The following is a 20,650-nucleotide window of genomic DNA, read 5'->3' as shown; positions in this document are numbered from 1 at the left end:
AAAAGTGGACATTACTTTGATTCTTCACTCCGTCAACTTTCTCGAATTTGGCTATTCAAATTTTCATTTATTCTTCAACAACAACGGTACATATAACGACAACAAGAATTAGATTAGTTGAACACGTGGGTTTCCGAATGTAATGGTGTGAAAACTTTTGCTCTCGTGGGGCCGAGACGTATTCTATTTCAATAGGAGAACCTTAACTTGATGGATATAAGGAGCTACCAAGTTTATTAGCAGAGCGGACAAAATCAATGACGGAAAACTGGAACGCAAAAGAACTTACCCCTCGTATTGTACAGGTGGCACAGTGTTGAAATCGCTCGTATCAAGCACATCCGCAGTGTTACCGGCGGCATTGCCTTGGTACGGGATGTTCTGCTTAATGCAATTGTCGATGTGGTCAGCAGGGAACGTGATGTTACGCAGCAACTCCGGCGCCTGGATAAATGTCGCCGTCAGGCCCATTTCGACATGCCACTCAATGTGGCAGTGAAAAAGAAACACGCCTGGATGGGCAACTTGGATGCGAAGAACCGCATAAGAGTTGGCATTAACGGCAATCGTGTCTCGCCGCGGCGGTGTGGCTGCTAAGTTGCTCTCCTGGCCGTCCCATGTGCCTGCGCCGCTTTCCGGCCGAGCTAGCACTTGGAACTGGTGGCCGTGCAAATGAAACGGGTGAATCGCAGCGTCCAAGTTGTTGACAACGATTGTGGCGATCGTCCCCAAGGGTAGAATATATGGGAGAACATCGCCATAGACAATCGGGTTGGTGTTGTCTGACCCAGTCGTCGCCACCGAGTAGAGTGTGGGCACCTTTTGCGGAATGTAGGTATTGTTGTTGAAGCAGGCGCGGGGTAGGTTGTTTTCATCTCTACAGAAGTCGAAATCAAGCGTGATTTCTTGAGAGACAGGACCCAGGGCAACTGCACCATCGAGCGGCACAAATGTAGCATCATCAGCAGGCCGCCACAAAGTTACAACCTCCTCGGGGAAGTCGCCAGTAGGATTTGTCACAAGGTAGCCCGTGTAGTTGTGTTGCCAGACCGACTGGGCGAGATCATTAGTATAGTCGCGGTTTATATCAAGAGACAGCAGAAACGGGTAATTGGCCGAGGTGACTGGCTTGCAGTTTCTGCGGCGCGGGACGGAAATGAGCACATCATAACGCTGGGATGGTGCGATGCGCAATTGTGTCGCTGGGGCTTTTTCGACGTAGGAGGCATCAATCATGACAACTTGCATGTTGCTGGTGTCAAAGCTAAACATGGCCGAACCAAACGCCGCGAAGCTGATGATGCGAAAACGGTATGTCTTATCATTGTCAAATGTTACATTGGCGCCGAGACCCTCGTTGACGATAATACTGTCCGGGAACGGAGGAACGAAGTGCGTGTTGGTCGTCGTTATCATATTTCTGACGAGTGTAATACTTTGGTCGTGATACCTAATAAGCAGCAGTTAGATACGAAGGACGAGAGCTTCCTTGTGGTTGCCAGGGCCCGTTGTGAAGAGATACTTACCAATCAGAGACAGTCAAAACCACATCTTCGTCGTATTGTCCTTTGTACGGGTCTAGAGGGTCATAGACAATCAAGGGTCCTCGGAGACCGTCCGGGTATTGGCCCATGTCATGAGAGTGGTCTATTGGATTGAAGAGTTTCAGTAAGACTTTATCAGTAAATCAAGACCAACCGTAAATGTGGAAGGGTTTGTCATACACCAGAAAGTACCCGGAGAATCGGCCTATCAGTTACAATAGTTAGCTGGCACTGTTGCTTGATGTTGAGAGGTCGATGCATTGTGTAGCCTACCAAGAAACTGTACGTAATAGATGAATTAGGGGGCACTGAGCACTGGGCGACACCGTTGGCACCATCCATCCACGATGTGTTGATCTGGTCGATGCCGTGGAAGTGAATGCCAGTTGTCTCATTGCCAAGTTGGTTGTTGATCGTGAGAACAATTGTGTCTCCGACATTGGCCGCAATTGTGGGACATGGCCAAGCACCGTTAATACCGATGACTGGGCGTTCAAAGCCATCGGGAGAGGCATTGACCCACGTCACGTCCCAGTCGTATGAGACGGTTGCTGCAATGGCACTTGTGGCCAGCAGAAGAAGGCCCAACACGGAGCAAAGTCGAAGTTGGGTCATGGCGTCGACAGATGTACTGGGAACGAGTGGCGATTTAAACAAGGTCGCAAATAAAAATTAGTTTTCAAGAATATAAAGAGTGAACATGTGCTGACACTGGTGAACTGAGTTAACAGAGGGAATTAAAGAGGGAGAATAGAGTAAAAGTGCGACCACCAAAGGTCAAAAGATTGACGTGAAATGAATGACAACGGAGCACAAGACCGAACAGCAATGAAAAGAAGTGATGAAGCAAACAAGGAATAGGCCGCATTTTATGCTCGTCCGGAGCTTCCACGACGAAGAAACCGCCATCGTGCTGCTTCTGGGAGGAATGGACAGGACGATATGAAACGAAAAGCAACGGCATGGCAGAGCTAGAACATGCTGCAGGTCGATTAGAATGTGGCTTCTGAAGAATTCAATATTTGAATTGTGTCCCCAGATGCATTCTCTTAAAACGGCCAACACAACAGGTCAAAACGGATATTGTTTTGATCATGCGCGGTGTTCGAGACACAAGGCTGAAAACGACTACAGCTGGAGATGACTGTACATCACAAATGATACAGAACAACCTGTTTTGGTTGTGCATGGTAAGGGAGGTTGTCATTTTTAACTGTGTACGCTAGGCCGTCTTTAGCAGAGATGGCTTGCCAGGGCGAGAACGTAAAGTTCCAGGGCAAGACAAAAGGCGTTGGGGATCCACGGACATGTGTCGAAAACGTGGCGCCTTCGATGAATAAGGGCCCCTGTGAAACAGATTCTTTCATTCTTTGCGGAAATAAGACATAGCAAAAAACAGCCAAAACGCGACAAGAAAATCGACGCGATTGGGCGTGAGAGGGATAAAGAAATGCGCGAGCGAGGACACTTGTTAAGGAGGGTCGAAGGGATAGGAAATTGGCAGTTACGAAAAAGTGGGCCACGTCATCCCATGCATCACGGAAATATGTTAGAAAAGGATGTGACGCGCATCGTAACATTGCCAATGTTTCTAGAGGTATTGTGATTTCATTCTTGTAGAATCGGGCACCATTACCGTTACTGGGACATGGAATCCCTTGATTTCCATGGCAAGCAAACAAGCATGTCTGTTTATTTTTGATGATTATATGTTTTGAAAATTAGACATTGTTTGACAAAGGGCAATAACAGAACATGTGATTTCCTTGACTGGTAAGGGAATAGGTCAGCAGCACTCCAGCTGGAAACAGGGGATGTAAAAATGAAAACAGTACCTGAAATCAAAACATAAAAAATAACAACGAATAAAGAAAATAAATGATGAAAATGTAACACCTCTTTAGTTCTCTTGGCACTTGGCTCGTCTCGAACATTACTCGTACCCGGTACATTTCTTTTCTAGATACCAGACCCTAGATCCCGACATCCTCTTGCAGGCATCCTGTTGTCGCTGTATTTGGCATTTATTTATCTCTCTCGTGTTTTGTAATGTGAATAGTCAACGAGTATCATCACCGCCACCTCTTTATGCTTTTATCAGGGGATATTGTTTTGACACTTATAACTAAATTTTACTTCCTATTACTACCTGTTAAGTTGATGCTGGGACACGGAAGCGGGCGTAATACGGGCCTGGCAACTCCGCACTAGCGGTCGCATCGTGCTCGCCAACGTACCAGCAGGTCTGCCGGTGGTCAGGCGCATCCGCGGCAGCATGCACACGCTGAGTGCCACCACGTACCGGCCATTTATAAACGCCACGGACCTGTTGTACAACGGCACGCTAGTCAACGAGCGCATCGCCTGCATGGGCGTCGATTTTGCGCGCGACCATATTATGAATTATCATCCGACGACCAAGGCGTTCTTCGAGAAGGCACTCGAGCGCGATGCGAAGCCCTGGGATGTTTACGGCGACCAACTGGTGCAAGCCACGGCAACACAACAGGCGGGGCGGCTTCTATCAGGCGGCCGGGTAGCCTGGGTAGTGTCGGTGCGGGCATTGGCGGTGAGAGCACTGCGGTGGACGTCCTCATCTTGCCTACGGTACCCTTCCACCCGACTATTGCCCAGACGCAGGCGGACCCAGTCGCGCTCAACGCCAAACTGCGCATCCCGGCAACGTGCTTGACCTGTGTGTCATGAGCGTTAACGCAGGCTTTCCCGAGGATGAGATGCCGTTCGGTGTGTGCTTTGTGTGTGCCAAGGGCATTGATGGACGGCTGTTTGACATTACCTTCAAGTTCGAGCGGGCCGTGTCCGCCACAAGGCAAGAGAGATTGATGTTGCATTTTTTTTGCAGATTGTAACGGTCAGACATCGCAGAAGAAATGCCAAACGATATTTACAACAAATCTCACCTACTGTTCAAGAACGTTCTATATCCTGTAAGCTCCTGGAAGCAGTACACGATTCACTAGCCAGGGGTGCCTGGTCGTAGTCCCACCAGTCCATTGCCAGCAGGTACACGGCCGCCAGCAACGGCACCGGCAGGAAGATCACTCGGTCCATGCGCCGGTACCTCTCCAGGAACACGCCCTTGTGCAGGATCGGGTGGCTGGGGTGCACGATGCGAAAGTACAGATCCACCAACCCGGTTTCGTGCGGCCGCACCAACCGCTGAACGGCTTCGGCGTCGCTATTTTCACTTTCTCCACCGCCCGCACTGTCTAAACGCGCCAAGAACGTCACACCTTCGGCGACAGGGCAGAACTTGGAGGCGTCCGAGTCGTTGTGGTAGCGAAACGACGGGTCGATGAAGTCGAGCAACATGTCCTCGTGTAGCGAGCCGGGGCTAATGTACTTGAAGTGAAGTCGTCGGATGCAGACCGAGCGTCTGGCTGAGGCGGGCCGGGCCGGCATCGTCGTCATTGGCATCGTCTCTGCGGCCGCCTACGGTGACTGATTTTTCTACTTCGATCTGCTTGGAACGCCTCTTCTTGCCGGGACTGCGTACAATATACCGTAGTTAGCGATTACAAACGTCAATGTGACTTCGGACGACGGGAAGATGGTCGCCGTACTTGTCTTTCACATTTAAGGTGCCTGCTTGTTCACCGTTATCATTATTTCCTGGCCTCTTGCGTCTATGTTGTGGCGCATTCAGGTACGTGCACTCCCGCTGGTGGAAAGAGCACAGCACGCACTGCTCTTGCCCAGGTTCGCGCACGCATCTGAGCTTGCATCTGCGGCAGGGCCATGACCGTTCGCCATGTGTGGCCGCTCGTCGTGGGTGCTGCTGCTTCTACTCTTGTTTTTGGTGCAGTGGAGGTACTTGCGCGGCCGCTATTTCGCTGGGGCTTTGCAAGCCAGTCAGACTCGTCACCTGTTGATCCATAATGTATACTGCTAGAATTCAAAAAAAAAGTTCAAAACTAACAATAAGGAAACTCGGAGCACATGCGAAGCGATGGAAGAGGTTCACTCTCCTGGCCCCAACTCACACGCTTTCGTCGGCCTTGGGGGGCCCACCGAGGCTTTCCAGGCAGTTACCTTATCTATGAGTACGGGCTTTTACATTTTGCGACATATCCAAGAGGTGCTATCGAATGCTGGTATTCGCTACTGTGTTGCGACGTTTTCTTATCAGAGACGTGTTATTCAACAAAACGGAATCTGCTCATATCCTCGTCCACCCGCCAATCACCTCCAGCTATGGCTATACCAGGCAAAGAACGCACCATCCCCATAATAGCCAGTGGCGCTAAACTTATTCCGTAGTTATGCACAGAAACGGACTCCAAATATGTTACGGTTATGCCAAAAGTATTAGGACCCCACCCCCAGCCACCCAATTTTTTGGCAGGATTGCAAAGTTACTTCCATGAGTCGTCGAATATCGACTTTTCTAGCAATTTCTAACCTAAAAAACAGCCACATCAAATTGTTTTTTTAAGCATCCAAATATTCGGGCACTTCTTTCGAGGGCGCTTTTCCATCATAACCCAGACGTACTCAATTGGATTCAAATCGGGGCTATGGGCAGGCCGAAAAGGAAGCATCTCGATCCGCGCCGCCCCCCTCCCCCCAAAAAAACACATCAACCAGATTTGAGCTTTCATATGGTTTCTCAAGTTAACGTAACCGGGGCTTGTATTACTGAGAAAGGAGACGAAAAATCATGGCATTTGGGCTGTTTGTGTCGTTTGACAGCTACTTTCATCCGTGAAGATCGTCTACAATTATCGGAATCCTCTCAATAGCGGTCCATCTGTGAATGCAGTTCTTCTTCAAGAGACGACGTACTGTCCTTGGCGATGGATCCTAATCGAAAGACCCCGCGAGGTCATCGAGAGAGATCGGTGGGTTACGACGAGTCTGCTGGATAAGATAACGACGGTCTTTCTTTGATAGAAGCGACGGACGGCTTCTGCCACGTAAATAGCGTATGGGGGGTAGGATGGTATCTTGATCTCTGTTGTCCCGGGCGTTATGCTGACCGTGTCTTTTGTTCGGAAAATTCGTACGTCGTAATTACTTTGTACACTCTGTTCTCTGAAGGAAGCAGCTAATTACGTTCGTGATCATACTTGCCAATGTCGGTTAGACCGGTCCTCGTACATCAATTTATCTCCATTCAACCCTTGCCTTTCAAACTGCTTCAAACTACGTGCTGGCGTCCCTAGTGCACGGTCTCGCCCTCCAAGTCGGAAAGTTTTTTTCACTTGACAGCTTTGTATGCCACACGAAACAGCCCTGCAAATCTTGTCGTTTGGCAATCCTGGTTGCAGGAGTGTGCACTGCTGCCAATAAACGCGCACGCAAGGGTTAGGTCAACACCCAACTTCATGTAAACAGCACTACTGCGTACGTTCCTAACGTAAGCTGTCTCTTTCTGCGTATCAGGTCGAATTTAAGCATTAAAAGATTAGGGCGACCATCAGCTTACGTCCCCCGTCAGCACGCTTCAGGTACGCCAGCCTTATATCTGGCCAATGTGGCCGCAGGTCCACCACTGTTAGCAGCTCCTATGGATCTATTCTGTAATCTTAGTAAATAATAACGGCCCACACAATGTCTGTGCGTCTGCAGCTTAGGCTTCAAATCCTAAAATATCAGTAACAATACTTCGTATTTAATTGTGCGATGGGTAACTCCTTCGTCCGCCCTTTTCTCAGCCTCTCACACTTTTTCGCCTCACTGCAGGAACGGACAACCGACTACCTACGAATATCTGCAGTACTGGGGCTCCCATTGAACCGGGAGAGAAAGAAACCGGCAAAGAAAAGGAGTCAAATACAAATACAGAATGGACGTCATACCGATTGCGTTGACCGACCAGCAGAAGCCGTTGGACAACATTAGGATCCGGACTCATTTCGTTGTCAAAGGTCGCTTAGATGGCGCCGCTCTGAAAGCAGGCCTCGACAAGCTGATCCGGGAACATTGGCGCAAACTCGGAGGGCGCCTCGTACGAGACTCGAGGGGTGTGTTCGAATACCATGTGCCACAAACGTTTACGGACGGCTACGAATTATTCACATGGACCGAGACGGACAAGAGTAGCGAGTCGATTGAAACGGCTGTCCCATCACTCAAGGCTCCGTCAGCAGCTCCCAAGGAAGCGGAAACGGCAACGGAAACCGACGGCAGCGCAAGCGGAGGCACTGTGGGCGGCATGGTGTTTTTGCCGCCCGTAACGGTGTACGACGCGGCTTTCCGGCCGGCTAGCTGGCCGTTTCATGTTGCAGACGACCCAAGCGACTCGCCTATCCTCTACATTCACATGACGCTCTATGAGGACGCCAGCGTGCTTGCCATGAGCGTGCCGCACATTGTCACTGACCAGATGGGACTCACGACCCTCGTCAACGCGTGGATGGGCGTCTTGGCTGAGCAGACCCCACCACCTCTGATTGACGACCCCTTGCCGTACAAGAGGCAGTTTGGCGACCTCAGGCCGGTGGAGGCGAGGCGGGTGGGGAAAATGCATGTCCGGCGCTGGGGCGAGATGTTTTTCATGATTCTGGGCTTCCTCTTCGAGCTAGTGTTTTCCAAGGAGGAGGTAGATCACATTCTCTTCATGCCGCATTCTTTGGTGAAATCGGTGCGCCAACGGTTTACCAAAGAGCTGGAGAAGAACGGCAACGATCCGGGCATCTCAGACAATGACGTTATCACGGCCATTCTTACAAAGGTTTGTATTTCACGCCGCAGTGGATGCTTGGGTGGGTTGTCGGGGTGGTTGGATTAATGCTGATTATCCTGCCTTTCCAGTTCGCTCGCTTACACAAACCGTTCGCGAAGATGATGACTTTGAATCAGACTGTCAACCGTACGTGTGCCACCGACCCGGATAAGGATAAAATGCAAATCAGCCAGAGTCACTTGAAACGAAGTATCTTACATTTCAACAGTGCGAGGCCGTCTCCCTAGCCTCACCGGCTCCGTGCTCGACGGGTTTATTCACAATGGCCTCACCTTTGCGTCGTCCCGCTTCAAGTACAAGCCCGACATGCCCACGAGCGAGATCGCCTACATGAACCGCCAGTCCGTGCGAAGCATCTTCATGGCCGGCGAGGCCGACATTAACCTGGCTATAGCGCGCGAGATGGTGCGACGTAAACAGCGTATATTTATCTGCGAGGCCCTTGAGCAAGCCTACACCGTCATCAGCTGGTCTGCCGCGTGGAAGGGGCTGGACCTAACCAACGCCGTCGAGCTCAAGGAAAAAGAAAAGCACACGCACCAGGGTACGAAACCCGAGGTATTTGTCCTGGGCCGCGGCGGAGAACGGAGCACACCGCGCCGATGTATGTCTCCCTCACATTCTTGTTGCTCTTTACTACGACGGGACAGCTGAAAACCCCAACTGACTTTATTTTACAGTCAACACGACGGTCATGTTCCGAAACGACGAGGGATACTGGCTTGACATAGGCTGTTCTAAGAAGAACATGGTAGCCATCCAGGCGTACCTGGCCGTGGACCCTATGTTAAAGGAAATTTAAGGGAATTACGAAAAAGTCGAACTGCCCGCGTAGATCCCTCTTAACTAAATAAACTGACCACTAGTAAGACTTTAACTAAAGTCCGTTCGCCCTCGAGACGACAAAAGGGGTAAAGGACCACTTCTACCTAAGAGTTAAGACAAGAGGTAAAGAAAAGGATTAAAGAAAAAGAGATATATACATTATAATAGATAGAAACAAGCAAACCCTTTCACGACAAAAAAAGGGGAGGTAGGTTAATAAAAGAATAGGTTAACAACACACCAAGTAGAAACAAAGGATGTATATGAAAACAATACCTCCTAGTATGTGACTCCATGTCGAGAAGCCGCCAAAAATGGAATGCTTTCAGTAGTATCTGATTCTTTACAGTACTCGTCATCGCGTCTTTAGTTGTTGTGTACGTGTGTTTGTGTGGGTACGGCACTCCGCCCCATTTCACTATTCTTTTGGCCAATCAGACATTTAATTTAATATAATCCGATTAGGAAGACAATAAGAAACTTCGATTTCTAAGCTTACAGTCCTAATCCATCGTATGTTCTTTACACAGTATGGCCGTATAAAGCCGTACATTACAAATCAGTTTGTTGACAGGTCGACTTGATCAGATCGAAAATGTATTTAAGATACGACTTCCTCCCGAATATCGATTTCGTTCATCATTCTATCGACTACCAAACATCTTTTCTTCAATATACAAACAAAATGACTAAGCTGTCAACGCCAATCCGCCGCGTTCTCACCGCAAATGACCCAAAAGGAAACGGCTACTTCGCTTCCGACGAGCTTCTTACACCTTACGATCCCACAACGGCGCCCGAATTCTCTCTTCCAACTGAAAAATCCGCATTCGGTATAATACAACTCCATCGTATACGCGGTTTCCCCGCGGACAATCAACGTCCGTTAGAGAATAATGATCCGCACAGAACCCTTGTGCCCCTTGCAGACACAAAAGGTCCCTCGGCACGAATTATAGATCTACCTCCCCACCAGGAAGGAGGATGGATGCATCGCACGCTCAGTCTGGATTACTGTGTTGTCCTCAGTGGATCTGTTACATTTATTACCGATGGCGGGGAGGAGAAGACACTTAAGGAACATGATGTTATTGTTACCAGAGGTGTGAATCATGCTTGGGTGAACCGGGGCGAGACAGTGTCTAGAGTCTTTGTGGTTGTTGTACCGGCTTTGCCGATTGTCACGGAGGATAGGATACAGTTGGATAAGACTCCTGCGGGGGAGATTTTTGATCCGGAGGAGGAAGAGGATTGAGTTTGCTGACAATGGGTTGATAGCATGTAGCCCTGCTATCTCATTCTCAGAATACTATTGGTATTGCCACAAAGAGTATCAAGTTACCTCTGTCCTAGGTAGTGTTGGATTTACCATTTCAACCCTTGAATTAAGTGTTACGTGTGCTAGTTATATGCCCGTGACCCTTACTCTCTTTAATAGTATTGCTCTCTTTAATAGTATTACTCTCTTTAATAGTATTCGTTTACGTAATTTAGTACACGAACGTTTTAGTAACAAAATCCCGTTTTTTATTTTAGTATCGTTTTTATCCTTTCCTTCGTCTCTGTTATTTTTAAGGTGATTTTGTACTTTGAATTGTGACAATGGTGGAGGGGTCCTCTTTAGATTGGTCGTTAACGCTTCTTTCGACCAATGTCGGAAAATCGCGTACCTCGTCAGTGGCTTCGGCGGCTCTTTGGGCCTCGTGTTTTCTGACAGAAGTTAGTAATATTCAACATACGTAAATCGCTACAAGATAAATAGATATAAAAAGCATAACTATTTATTATACCTTCTCAGGCGGACAACATTGTCTAACACATGTGTAAATATAATCAACGCGACAGCACAGGACAAGCTATACGCATAGCCGCGCTTATACCGAGGGGCCTGGACGGTGGGATAGGTGAGAATACCGAGCCTAGATGTTGATCGAAAAGTGTCAAGAAAAGCTTTCTTGGGACAACGAGGCAGTTTGGGTACCGTTACTTACCATGCCGTCGACGACTGGGCTATGATGTTGATAAACACCAATGTAAATGAGCGTGTTCCAGGGGAGTCGCGTAGAATGTTGTTGATCCAGCCATATAGCGAACTAGAAAGCGCATATGAAAATGATGTTGTGCAAAATGCATACCACTTGGCACTTTCAGGTACGTCCCAGATTGTCTGTAAAGCCTGTTAGTCATCGGTCCCAAAAAGATTGTTAAGAATACACTGGAGCGGAAACATACTAAAATTAACAATGCGATCGCATTCATTGTCGCAGCAAACGTGATGCCCCATGCCGGGCCCCAAACCAAGTCCGAGGAGAAATTAACGACGAGTGTGTAGAAGATACCGAGGCCGGAAGGTAAAGTTCCGTATTGGTTAACTTTTGCCGTTGAGTAACGGTTGAGAGACTTGAGCCATAGCAAGAAGGCGCCGCTATTGGCACCGCCGTTCCAAAATAGCACATCGACAAGAACAGCCACATAAAAATAAAAGCTTGTGAACGTGGTCTTCATATGTGCTAGTTTGAATTTGCCTTGAACAGCATGACCACTGCGGGTGAGTCGCTTTCTTGAGATCTCGAGCTCCACGTCGCTAAACAACCGGCGGTTGGGCTGTTCCATCGTACCCGGAACAACAAAGAATCCCATCAAACCAACGGGAAGAGTGATGACGGAGCAGATGATAAACATCCACCGCCAGCCAGAAAGACCACCGACACCGTCAAGGCGGGTAGTGATGCCGCTCTGAACGAGGCCAGCCGTTAAGCTGCCAATAGGAACGCCGAGGTACCAAATCCCACCGCGACGACTGATTTCTTGCCGCTTGTACCAGGATCCCAGAACGTAGTGAACGGCGGGAAAATACGCGGCCTCGAAAATACCGACAAGGAAGCGATAGGCAGCCAGCTCTGCAAAGGAGGTGGAACGATACTGCACGAGAGTGAATATACCCCAGCCGATATCCATGCCGGGCAATAGCCAATGCATGGGTATGTATGTGAACAGAAAAAGGAACGGCACCTGTCCCACGATGGCACCAACGATGTACATAGTCTGAAGCTGGATAAGCTGGTTGCCATAGAAGCCGAGATCCTCCTTTAAGCCGGCGACGTAGGCATTGTCTATCAGTTCGGGTTAGTGTTTTACATAGCCAGAAGCGACCGCAGACAGAAGTACTGACTGATATTGTTCTGATCTAGGTTCTTGACCCAGAAAGAGACAAACAGGTAAGGGATGACAAATGAGTCCATCTTGGTTAAAAATCGGCGCTCTTCGGGAGTGTCGTCTTCGGCAAACCACTGTATCTTCCACCACTTCTTCTTTTCGGTAGTAGCCATATTGCTTTCAGGGACGGCCTAATGTTTGGTCAATTAGCAAGGTCAACGTAGCGTACAGCGGTAGCGATACCAGTGGGTATAAAGGATGGCGGTGTATGTCGTGTACTCACGAGAGGCATATTGGGACGTGCTGAAATATTTATATCGTATTTATATTGTAGTTGTAGAGCCTATTTCATCCGTCGCAACATAGCAATTAATGCCCGCGTGAAGGTCTTATCTCCAGTCATCTGTTATTTCTGGTTTACTGCACATTATAATTCGATTCGTAAAAGGAGTTTGCGCTGTTCTCCGGGACGCGTCACATAGCAATTGCGCGACCACGGGTGCAGTGGTGACATGTAGACTGCAACTCGGCGACATAACGTTGCAAGATGGCGAGCCCTGATTGACTCGATAGCCAATCAAATAACAGCGGCAGTGGAGACCCGAAATGAAGCTATGCCCAGTACAGGCTTGTCGATGTGGAGCATCAACATTCTTTGCTTTAACATGTCATGAATGACAGTTTATGGTTTCACTGGCGCAGTACTCGGGCTTCAATATCGTACAGAATCGGAAATACTGCGCACGTGCAGGAGTGCCCGGCCAGCGATCTGTCAAGATACCATAAATTATAATTGAAAATAGTTCGGGGAATATGGCATCAGTGTTCCTTGTGGTTATATGTTGTATATATACCATGGTTTGAATAGATAATAGTTCTAAATTCTTATACGGGCCCGCACCGTATCTATTAAGAATATGTGGTTTCGATAACTACCATCCAATAGCCGAAAGAAATTCAGCAAAAGTTGATCATAAGTAACATCAAACAAATAAAAGACCCAGTGTTTAAACTTGATTACGACAGCATTTTAAATCATGTCGGTTACATAAAAAGTCGTGTGTTTCGTTTGTATGATGTTTTCATGATAGATCTAAAATTCTGACTGAGGTGACAGTGTTCCAGCCATCTACTGCCACCCATTTCATGTGCAAGCCGGACGACCCCAAGGTGCTACAACGGAGCTAAACCAATGGATAAAATCAACCCCGTCTCGGGGCTGTCAAGGGGAACACGCCCATAAACTAACGTATGTCCCACTAAAGGATCTAGTTGCCTCGGGACTAAACGGAGTCCGAAGACTTTGTTTCGACGTCTTTTTGAAAATGCACTCCCTGATAGAACTGGCGCTCACGATAGACGCGGATGTCATCCTCAAATACGGTTCGTCCTTGCTTGCGAGATTTGATGGCCTTCCGCTAAACACGCAAGACGTCATACTCGGTATTGCGAGTGAGGTACCACGTCCAAATGTTTGCAAGCCAACCAGCAATAATACACGAAGCAGCTATAGCGAAGCTGGTCTTGTAGCCATTGTAAGCCCAGCGGCTCTGAAATAGCTGTGGACCAACAACTCCTCCAAGCTGTGCTATTCCTGACTGAAGACCATATGTCAGTGCAGTGCCGGTAGTTCCGACCAAGGTTGCCGATCGCCAAGCCCAAAAGGGAATGAAATAGGATTGATAGAATAAGCTCCTCAGAATACAAGCAATGTATATGCCCACTCGATTCGAAATTGTAAAGAAGAGGACAAAACAAACCACCATGCCCGACATGATGATCATAATGTATGCAGGGCGAACAATGTAAGCGCGGTCTATAAACCAGGCAGAGAAGATCAGACCGAGAATAGCAACAAATGCAGGCACGATGTTCAGCAGTTGGTTTTTCGGGAGAGCCGCAAATCCCAGGTTTGTAATGATCGTTGGAAGATACCAGGTCAGCGAGCAGCCGCCAAGATTGACCAGCGTCTGTGAAAGAGTAAAGGACCAAATGAGAGGTGACTTCAAGGTGGCGCGGATCTCTTTACGAGAAAAATTCGGGTCGCTCGTCAACGGCGCATTTTCAGGCAGTCGTGCTTCGATAAACTCGCGCTCGCGTTCTGTGAGCCATTTGTGTGAGCGAGGGACTTTGGATAGTCTGGCAGAACTAAAAACACAATAACCGAGAACAAAATCGTGACACAGCCTTCAATAATGTAGACCCATCTCCAAGCACTTATGCCACGGACCTCATTCATGTAGCTGATGCCATAACAGAGAAGAGAGCCCACAATGGATGACAAGCTTGAAATACCGAAGAACCACGCCCTGGTTTTGCAATCTCGTCGGTACGGTACCAGCTTGATAGTTGAGCCATGACACCGGCAAACGTGCCGGCCTCGAACATGCTGAAATCGTGTTAGACAAAAAACTGCCTCCAAATTTGTCTCCATAATTAAGATATGTAAACGGAAGACAATGATTGTAACATACCCGAGCAGAAAACGCAGTGCCCAGAGCTGATTATGCGTTTTAACAGCCGCGTGGCACGCCGTGATAATACCCCAAGTGAGGAAAATACGGCCTTGCCAGACATGGGGTGAGAATCGCTTGAGCAAAAGGTTGCTCGGCGCTTCGAAAATAATGTATGCGATCTGCAACTTGGGTAGTCTGTGGTTCACCATTTCAAGGCAGAGGCAAGAACTTACTTCATTGATTGAGCCACACCAGTTGTACTGGTCGGCAGTCATCTGCAGCTCCTTCAAGATGTTGCTTAGCTGGCCTACCTGGAGCACCTTAACGTTCGACATATTGTTTACGTCAATCTTAAAGTGTTAATATTTCATCCGCTTTTAGTGAGTGTTGGTGATAATGACGACTTACAGATTTGATCATGTACATCATGCCAATCAAAACGCAAAAACGATAATCAACTTTGCGCATGATTGACCTCTCCTCTTCAGCAGTAAAGGTTTCGAGGAAAGCAACGCGTGCCTCGGGATCATCCCGCAGCTCTATACCGGCACCACGGGACCGCCCCTCGAAGGATTGGCGAGCCACCTGTGGTGGTTCAGGCACAGCGGAACTGGCGTTGACGTCAACATCGCGTATTGACAGAACTTGTGGCACGATCTCCTTGGACATGTTAAAGAAGGAAATTAAGTGTTGCTGGTTGCTATATGCTGTTGTTGGTACCATACATGAGAGTTTGTTTTTAATGTGAGATATCCTCGAGTATATATGTACACGGCTACAGAAGATGTATCCAACACGATCGCAAGTCAATGCCTAGATACCCATTATGCGCGTAGGTAAATAGTATGGAAAGACTTCTACCTGGCGGAATTAGATGGTATATGTTTATTGCCACCCTCGGGTATATCGGGACCTGAACTGTTCGTCAATGTCGATGCCCCCCACTTACCATATGGCGCTATCCCTAGACTGTAAGGCGCCAGCACATCACCATATGCATCGCATCCCAGCTATGGCTATTTCCTTTAACGTACGGGGCGTAGTATACTTGAGGGTTTTTGCAAAACATGCCGGCTTTTTAATTGACGGATTTGTTGCAGATTAGATCATAGGAGTGTGAATCACGACATGGCTGTTTAGTTTTAGTAAACAATGAGCGGTTTTGGTATGTGGCATGACACCCCGATGGCTTTTCCCGCGTGGTGTTTGCGATATCGGGCTCACTGTCTTTTAAAAAGCATATAACATGTTGCTGCCCGTGCACTAGGAAAAGGGTAAGCTGACATCGAATGGACAGTGCCGACAGTACACGATTCAGAATGGCAGACACAGGAACCAAAGCGGCCCATGATCTGGGCAACGGGAAAACCCAAATCTTTTTGAATGCATTTGATATGTCCACCGTTGGCCACCTATCGCCGGGGCAATGGAAGGTGAGTGCAATACGGATGCGCGGATCTTCGGTTTGAGTGGCTAGCAAAATTGCTAACATGCATACAAGAATCCAAAAGATAAATCTGCGACCAAGCGCAAACTTGACTACTGGATTGATCTAGCGAAGACGCTTGAGCGAGGTGGCATTAATGCGTTGTTCCTCGCCGATACGTACGGCGGTTACGATACCTACGAGGGCAGTCTTGACAACTGCATCCGCAGAGCTGCACAGTGGCCCATCACGGACCCCAGTATTGTATGATGATACTTTTTTTAACGCAATCTAATGGCAGACCAAAACTCTAACATACCATAGCCAATCACTGCAATGGCAGCTGTCACCAAACACCTGTCGTTTGGTATCACGGCATCCACTTCCTTTGAGCCGCCCTTCCTGTTGGCGAAGCGGTTCTCGACTCTGGACCACTTGACGGACGGCCGAATTGCTTGGAACATTGTCACATCCTGGAAGAAGTCGGCGTTTCAGGCGATTGGTATCGATGCACCCATCGAACACGATCTTCGGTACGAGCAGGCAGACGAATACCTGCGTGTGACGTATAAACCCTGGGAAGGGTCTTGGGCCGATGATGCTGTAACAGAAGATACCGCAACGGATACTTATGCGGACCCTGACAAAGTCCGTACCATCCACCATCATGGCCGTTTCTACAATCTCGACTCTCGACACATCGTAGACCCATCTCCGCAACGCACGCCGTTCTTGTTCCAGGCAGGCACATCCAGTGCCGGGTCGTCTTTTGCGGCACAGCATGCTGAGGCAATCTTTGTGTCTGGCCACGCTCCTGCTGTGCTTCGCCCGAAGATCGACAACATCAGAAAACTTGCTGCGGAAGCCGGCCGTGACCCGCGCTCAATCAAAGTCTTTGCAACGTTCACACCGGTGCTTGGCCACACGGACGAAGAAGCCAAGGAAAAGCACGAAGAGTTCAAAAAGTATGCTTCAACCATTGGGGGTCTTGTCCTTGTCAGTGGCTGGACAGGAATTGATCTATCTGCCCTGCCGCTCGATAAAGAGATCACTAGTGATGACGCGAGTGTTCCGGACCGCGTGCACAGCATCCTTGATGCTTTTTCTATGACGAGTGAGGAGATCCCCAAGTGGACACCACGGGTCATTGCTGAGCGTGCCTCAATCGGTGGTCTGGGACCCGTCTCGATCGGTAGTCCGGAAGCAGTAGCCGACGAGCTGGAAAAATGGATTCGTGAGGCAGATGTGGACGGTTTCAATCTTGGTTATGTTATTACGCCCGGAAGTTTTGAGGACATTGTGGACCTCTTGATTCCTGAGCTTCGGAAGCGTGGTATCTACCCTGAACTCCCAACAGACGGAGGCGAAGCGCTCACCGCACGTGAACGGATTTATGGAAAAGGACAAAAAGGCCTTCGCAATGACCATCCTGGAAAGAAGTACGCCTACGAGTCGTACGTAGAGGAATAAAGTCTTAATAGGAATATTTAAACACGTTATACCCTTGTTTACTAACTAAGTAATTCTTATCCTGTGAGTTATATTTCTTAAGTTTATTATTTTTTTTCTAAGAGAAGTACTGTGATAGATACTTTCTAAATAGAAATGAATGTTTAACGAGAGTAAGAAAGAAAACGTTTCGAATGTTCATGACCACAATATTTATTTTATACCCGAAGAGGCGAGGACACAATACAATTCGTCTTCTAACCTTGTCTTGTTATTTAATGAAAGGACTAAGATTAACCATTCCATTATTATACTCCCACCGTATGACGCATACGACCCCAAGTCGACGATAATGACGGTCGAAAAGACGGTGGCCCATACGATACCAGACCGCCGGACCGCGTTTGTCTTTTCCATTGAAGTGGACGACATACGTGACATAAAGATAAACCGGCTTAAAATATTTTTTTGGTAGATAATAAATAAGGAATTTGAAACTATTCAAAAAGGAGATAATAACATCATATACTCTCGCGTCTTCGCCTAAAGGCGAGAAGGCCCCAGCCTTCTTTCACCTGACATTAGAGATGTGGAATATCTAGCGCTACTACCACCGATGCGTGTTGGAGTGCATGTTAAACTTTTTGGTCATATATGTCTCTCCTCTCCGTAGCGTCTCTACCCGGTCCCTGTGGCCACGGAAGTCGTCAAACTGGTCGTAACCGACGTAGTCGGTAGCCATGCGCTCGCGTTCGATTCGAGCCCTTGGGAATTGTTTTAGTCAAATAGTCCTATAAGTTCTTCGTTAAGTTTTCACTTACTCTATGTATTTATCCTTGGCACGACCCGCTATCTTGGCTGCCTCTTGATGCCAGTCTTTCGTCTGTTTGGGATCACCGTCGTATAATTTAGGGCTCGCGGCTCGCGCCTTTGCCGAGATTCTGGGAGCCGACTTGAGATGGTTTTTGTAATAAGCTTCAGACGCTAAGGCTGCCGTGTCGAGATCTTTGTAGCGCGTGTATTGCTGAGAGAAGGGACTATTGGGAGGAGGGCCAGTCGTGTATGTTCTCTCGACCATAGCATCCCGATAGGGGTCGAGTGTCTGGTATCCGCCTCCTGGAGCGCTTCCCTGGGCCGCACCGACGGAGAAACGGGACTCTGGAAACCCAGTTGTCATTCTCGTTTTCATGCTGCTCGCGGGCGTGAGAGGTGGGTAAGAGCCGTATACCGAGCTCGGAACAGGAGCTCGGGGGGCGTTCGTCTCAAATCTGGAGGCAACCGAAGGTGCAAAGCCCTCTGCCGAGCCAATGGACGCAGGATTTGCCTGCCCAACAGATCCCCAGACGCGGCATCCATCTACCATGTAGTAGAGGCGGTCATCTGTAGTGAAATGGGGCCCTGTGGTCACAAATGTGTGCGACATCGCGATAACGGAAGTGGAATGCAATTGGTTTAGTTGAAAGTAGTTGATTAATGAAACTAAAATAGACAATAAACGAGAACAATCATCAAGACGAGCAGATGGCTTGTGATATTTGTATAAAACTTTCATACGATTACCAAAGTGAGACTCTCTTTTACGTTTCTGTAACCGTGTAGTGCGAGATCTGGGTGCTTGCGAGACGTCGCGGCTGTGGCCAATAAAGAGGTCAACTACTATTATTACCATTCTTTGAATGTCACGAAGGCCATGTTGGACCTGACAGCCGGCCTGCACGGAGGGGTAAAGGGAAGAGGCATCTAAATTACCTATGGAGGGAATTTACCACCTCCGCCTTTTCTTATCCCGTTCGAGGTGTGGCCACAACAGGTCTCACCGCAATTTTGATACTCCAACGGCCTGAGCGGCCGAGGACAGTCGCGCCTGAGGAGACTGACGGCGAATGATTACAACTCTAACAAAGCCTCGATGACACAGCCGCCCGTGGAGGATCTCGCTTAGATCCTTGCTCAAGGACTACTTGGATATCTGTAGGTGAAAAGTCGCAGTAACTCCTACGCGGTCGCGGCCCGGCGAAATTACACCGGCCAACGGTCTAGAACAGGCCGACAGATACAAGATCCATCGAGCCAAAGAACAACTAGGAATTGACGACTAGGAGCATCGAAGCAAAACAACTCGCGAAACTGGCCAGGAAAACGGAGTAAGGAGTGTTTCAACGTCCTAATTTTGGACATTTAAGCGCCGCAATTTGAAACGCAAAGCACAGACACCTCGCCCTCCCAAAACAACAACCAATCATAAACCACATATCCTCCATATTGCACAAGATTTCTAACGTCTGCGCCCACAAACAGACAGCGGTAGCGCCGATTGAAGTTCACCAATGTCAAACGGCCCGTACCTGGGCCTGTCCACTTTGCCACCATTGACTAATTGGGGCTAGCGTATGTTGGGGAACAAATCGTCACCTGATCTGGATTGCTTCTGTAATTCTGTGCCGGGAATGCGCTACATCGTCACATTTCTCCCTTTTACAAAATATTTACACAACCTGTATTACTACGTCCCAAGTTTCGACAACCGCCATGGATAAAGACCGGCAGAATCGATCAAGTCCCATCGAGAGACTGTCGGTCGAGCTCGTGCGCCTGATCCTCTCTGCCGTGCCAGATGTCGAATCCCTGCGCGCCGCCGTCCTGTCGTGTCCGTTGTTCTATGGTTGTTTTCTGGAGGCAGAGGCATCCACCTCAGCACTGGTCTTGCGGAACCAGATCGATGACAGCGTTCTTCCTGAAGCGATGGCCGCCGCTGCTTCTTTGCAGCTGCGGCCCCACGGTGCGCAGCAAAATGACAAAGACGCGGTCGAGGATTTCGTCGCTAACAGCCTCCGCCGGAGACCGACGCCTCCCCGGTCTTTGTCGCTGAGGGACGCGCTTCTGCTTGGGCGACTTCATGTCTACGTGGACCGCTGGGCCGCCAAGTTTGTGACTGCGGCTTTGGGCCAAGATGCCCTCCACAAATCCCAGCCAGGATCGGCCGCGACGTACCAAGAGATATGCCGCATCGAGCGAGCATTGTACCGCTATGAAATCTACTGCAACCTTTTCCGGGAAGTCCCGACGAAGCAGTCGATTACCAGTC

At 48.7% G+C, this 20,650-nt stretch overlaps 8 protein-coding genes across 8 annotated transcripts; 4 read left to right on the top strand and 4 right to left on the bottom strand.

The window, feature by feature from the left end:
* Positions 1 to 285: 285 nt before the first annotated feature.
* Positions 286 to 2,159, bottom strand: SPBR_04834 (iron transport multicopper oxidase fet3 precursor; the record flags this gene model as incomplete). The annotated part of the gene is made up of 2 exons (XM_040763111.1): positions 286 to 1,369; positions 1,861 to 2,159. The coding sequence occupies 2 exons, from the start codon at positions 2,157 to 2,159 to the stop codon at positions 286 to 288; spliced, it is 1,383 nt and encodes a 460-aa protein (XP_040615035.1).
* Positions 2,160 to 3,819: 1,660 nt separating this feature from the next.
* On the top strand, positions 3,820 to 4,250 carry SPBR_05396 (uncharacterized protein; the record flags this gene model as incomplete). The annotated part of the gene is made up of 2 exons (XM_040763673.1): positions 3,820 to 4,113; positions 4,179 to 4,250. The coding sequence occupies 2 exons, from the start codon at positions 3,820 to 3,822 to the stop codon at positions 4,248 to 4,250; spliced, it is 366 nt and encodes a 121-aa protein (XP_040615034.1).
* A 211-nt stretch (positions 4,251 to 4,461) lies between these two features.
* SPBR_05370 (uncharacterized protein) lies at positions 4,462 to 4,982 on the bottom strand (the record flags this gene model as incomplete). The annotated part of the gene is made up of 2 exons (XM_040763647.1): positions 4,462 to 4,490; positions 4,523 to 4,982. 2 exons carry the CDS (start codon positions 4,980 to 4,982, stop codon positions 4,462 to 4,464), a joined length of 489 nt encoding a protein of 162 aa, XP_040615033.1.
* A 2,371-nt stretch (positions 4,983 to 7,353) lies between these two features.
* On the top strand, positions 7,354 to 9,055 carry SPBR_04892 (uncharacterized protein; the record flags this gene model as incomplete). The annotated part of the gene is made up of 4 exons (XM_040763169.1): positions 7,354 to 8,272; positions 8,322 to 8,379; positions 8,481 to 8,857; positions 8,934 to 9,055. The coding sequence occupies 4 exons, from the start codon at positions 7,354 to 7,356 to the stop codon at positions 9,053 to 9,055; spliced, it is 1,476 nt and encodes a 491-aa protein (XP_040615032.1).
* Positions 9,056 to 11,065: 2,010 nt separating this feature from the next.
* SPBR_05009 (uncharacterized protein) lies at positions 11,066 to 12,407 on the bottom strand (the record flags this gene model as incomplete). The annotated part of the gene is made up of 3 exons (XM_040763286.1): positions 11,066 to 11,245; positions 11,311 to 12,191; positions 12,251 to 12,407. 3 exons carry the CDS (start codon positions 12,405 to 12,407, stop codon positions 11,066 to 11,068), a joined length of 1,218 nt encoding a protein of 405 aa, XP_040615031.1.
* Positions 12,408 to 15,049: 2,642 nt separating this feature from the next.
* Positions 15,050 to 15,359, bottom strand: SPBR_05427 (uncharacterized protein; the record flags this gene model as incomplete). The annotated part of the gene is made up of 2 exons (XM_040763703.1): positions 15,050 to 15,064; positions 15,099 to 15,359. The coding sequence occupies 2 exons, from the start codon at positions 15,357 to 15,359 to the stop codon at positions 15,050 to 15,052; spliced, it is 276 nt and encodes a 91-aa protein (XP_040615030.1).
* A 650-nt stretch (positions 15,360 to 16,009) lies between these two features.
* SPBR_08956 (uncharacterized protein) lies at positions 16,010 to 16,386 on the top strand (the record flags this gene model as incomplete). The annotated part of the gene is made up of 2 exons (XM_040767082.1): positions 16,010 to 16,123; positions 16,192 to 16,386. 2 exons carry the CDS (start codon positions 16,010 to 16,012, stop codon positions 16,384 to 16,386), a joined length of 309 nt encoding a protein of 102 aa, XP_040615029.1.
* A 66-nt stretch (positions 16,387 to 16,452) lies between these two features.
* Positions 16,453 to 17,586, top strand: SPBR_05103 (xenobiotic compound monooxygenase, DszA family; the record flags this gene model as incomplete). The annotated part of the gene is made up of 1 exon (XM_040763380.1): positions 16,453 to 17,586. The coding sequence occupies one exon, from the start codon at positions 16,453 to 16,455 to the stop codon at positions 17,584 to 17,586; it is 1,134 nt and encodes a 377-aa protein (XP_040615028.1).
* Positions 17,587 to 20,650: the final 3,064 nt, after the last annotated feature.

This window comes from Sporothrix brasiliensis (genome assembly GCF_000820605.1).
Source record: "Sporothrix brasiliensis 5110 chromosome Unknown Cont21, whole genome shotgun sequence".
Classification (NCBI taxonomy): Eukaryota; Fungi; Ascomycota; class Sordariomycetes; order Ophiostomatales; family Ophiostomataceae; genus Sporothrix; species Sporothrix brasiliensis.
Note: the sequence above shows the minus strand (reverse complement) of the source record. Positions and strands in the feature narration are given on the sequence as shown.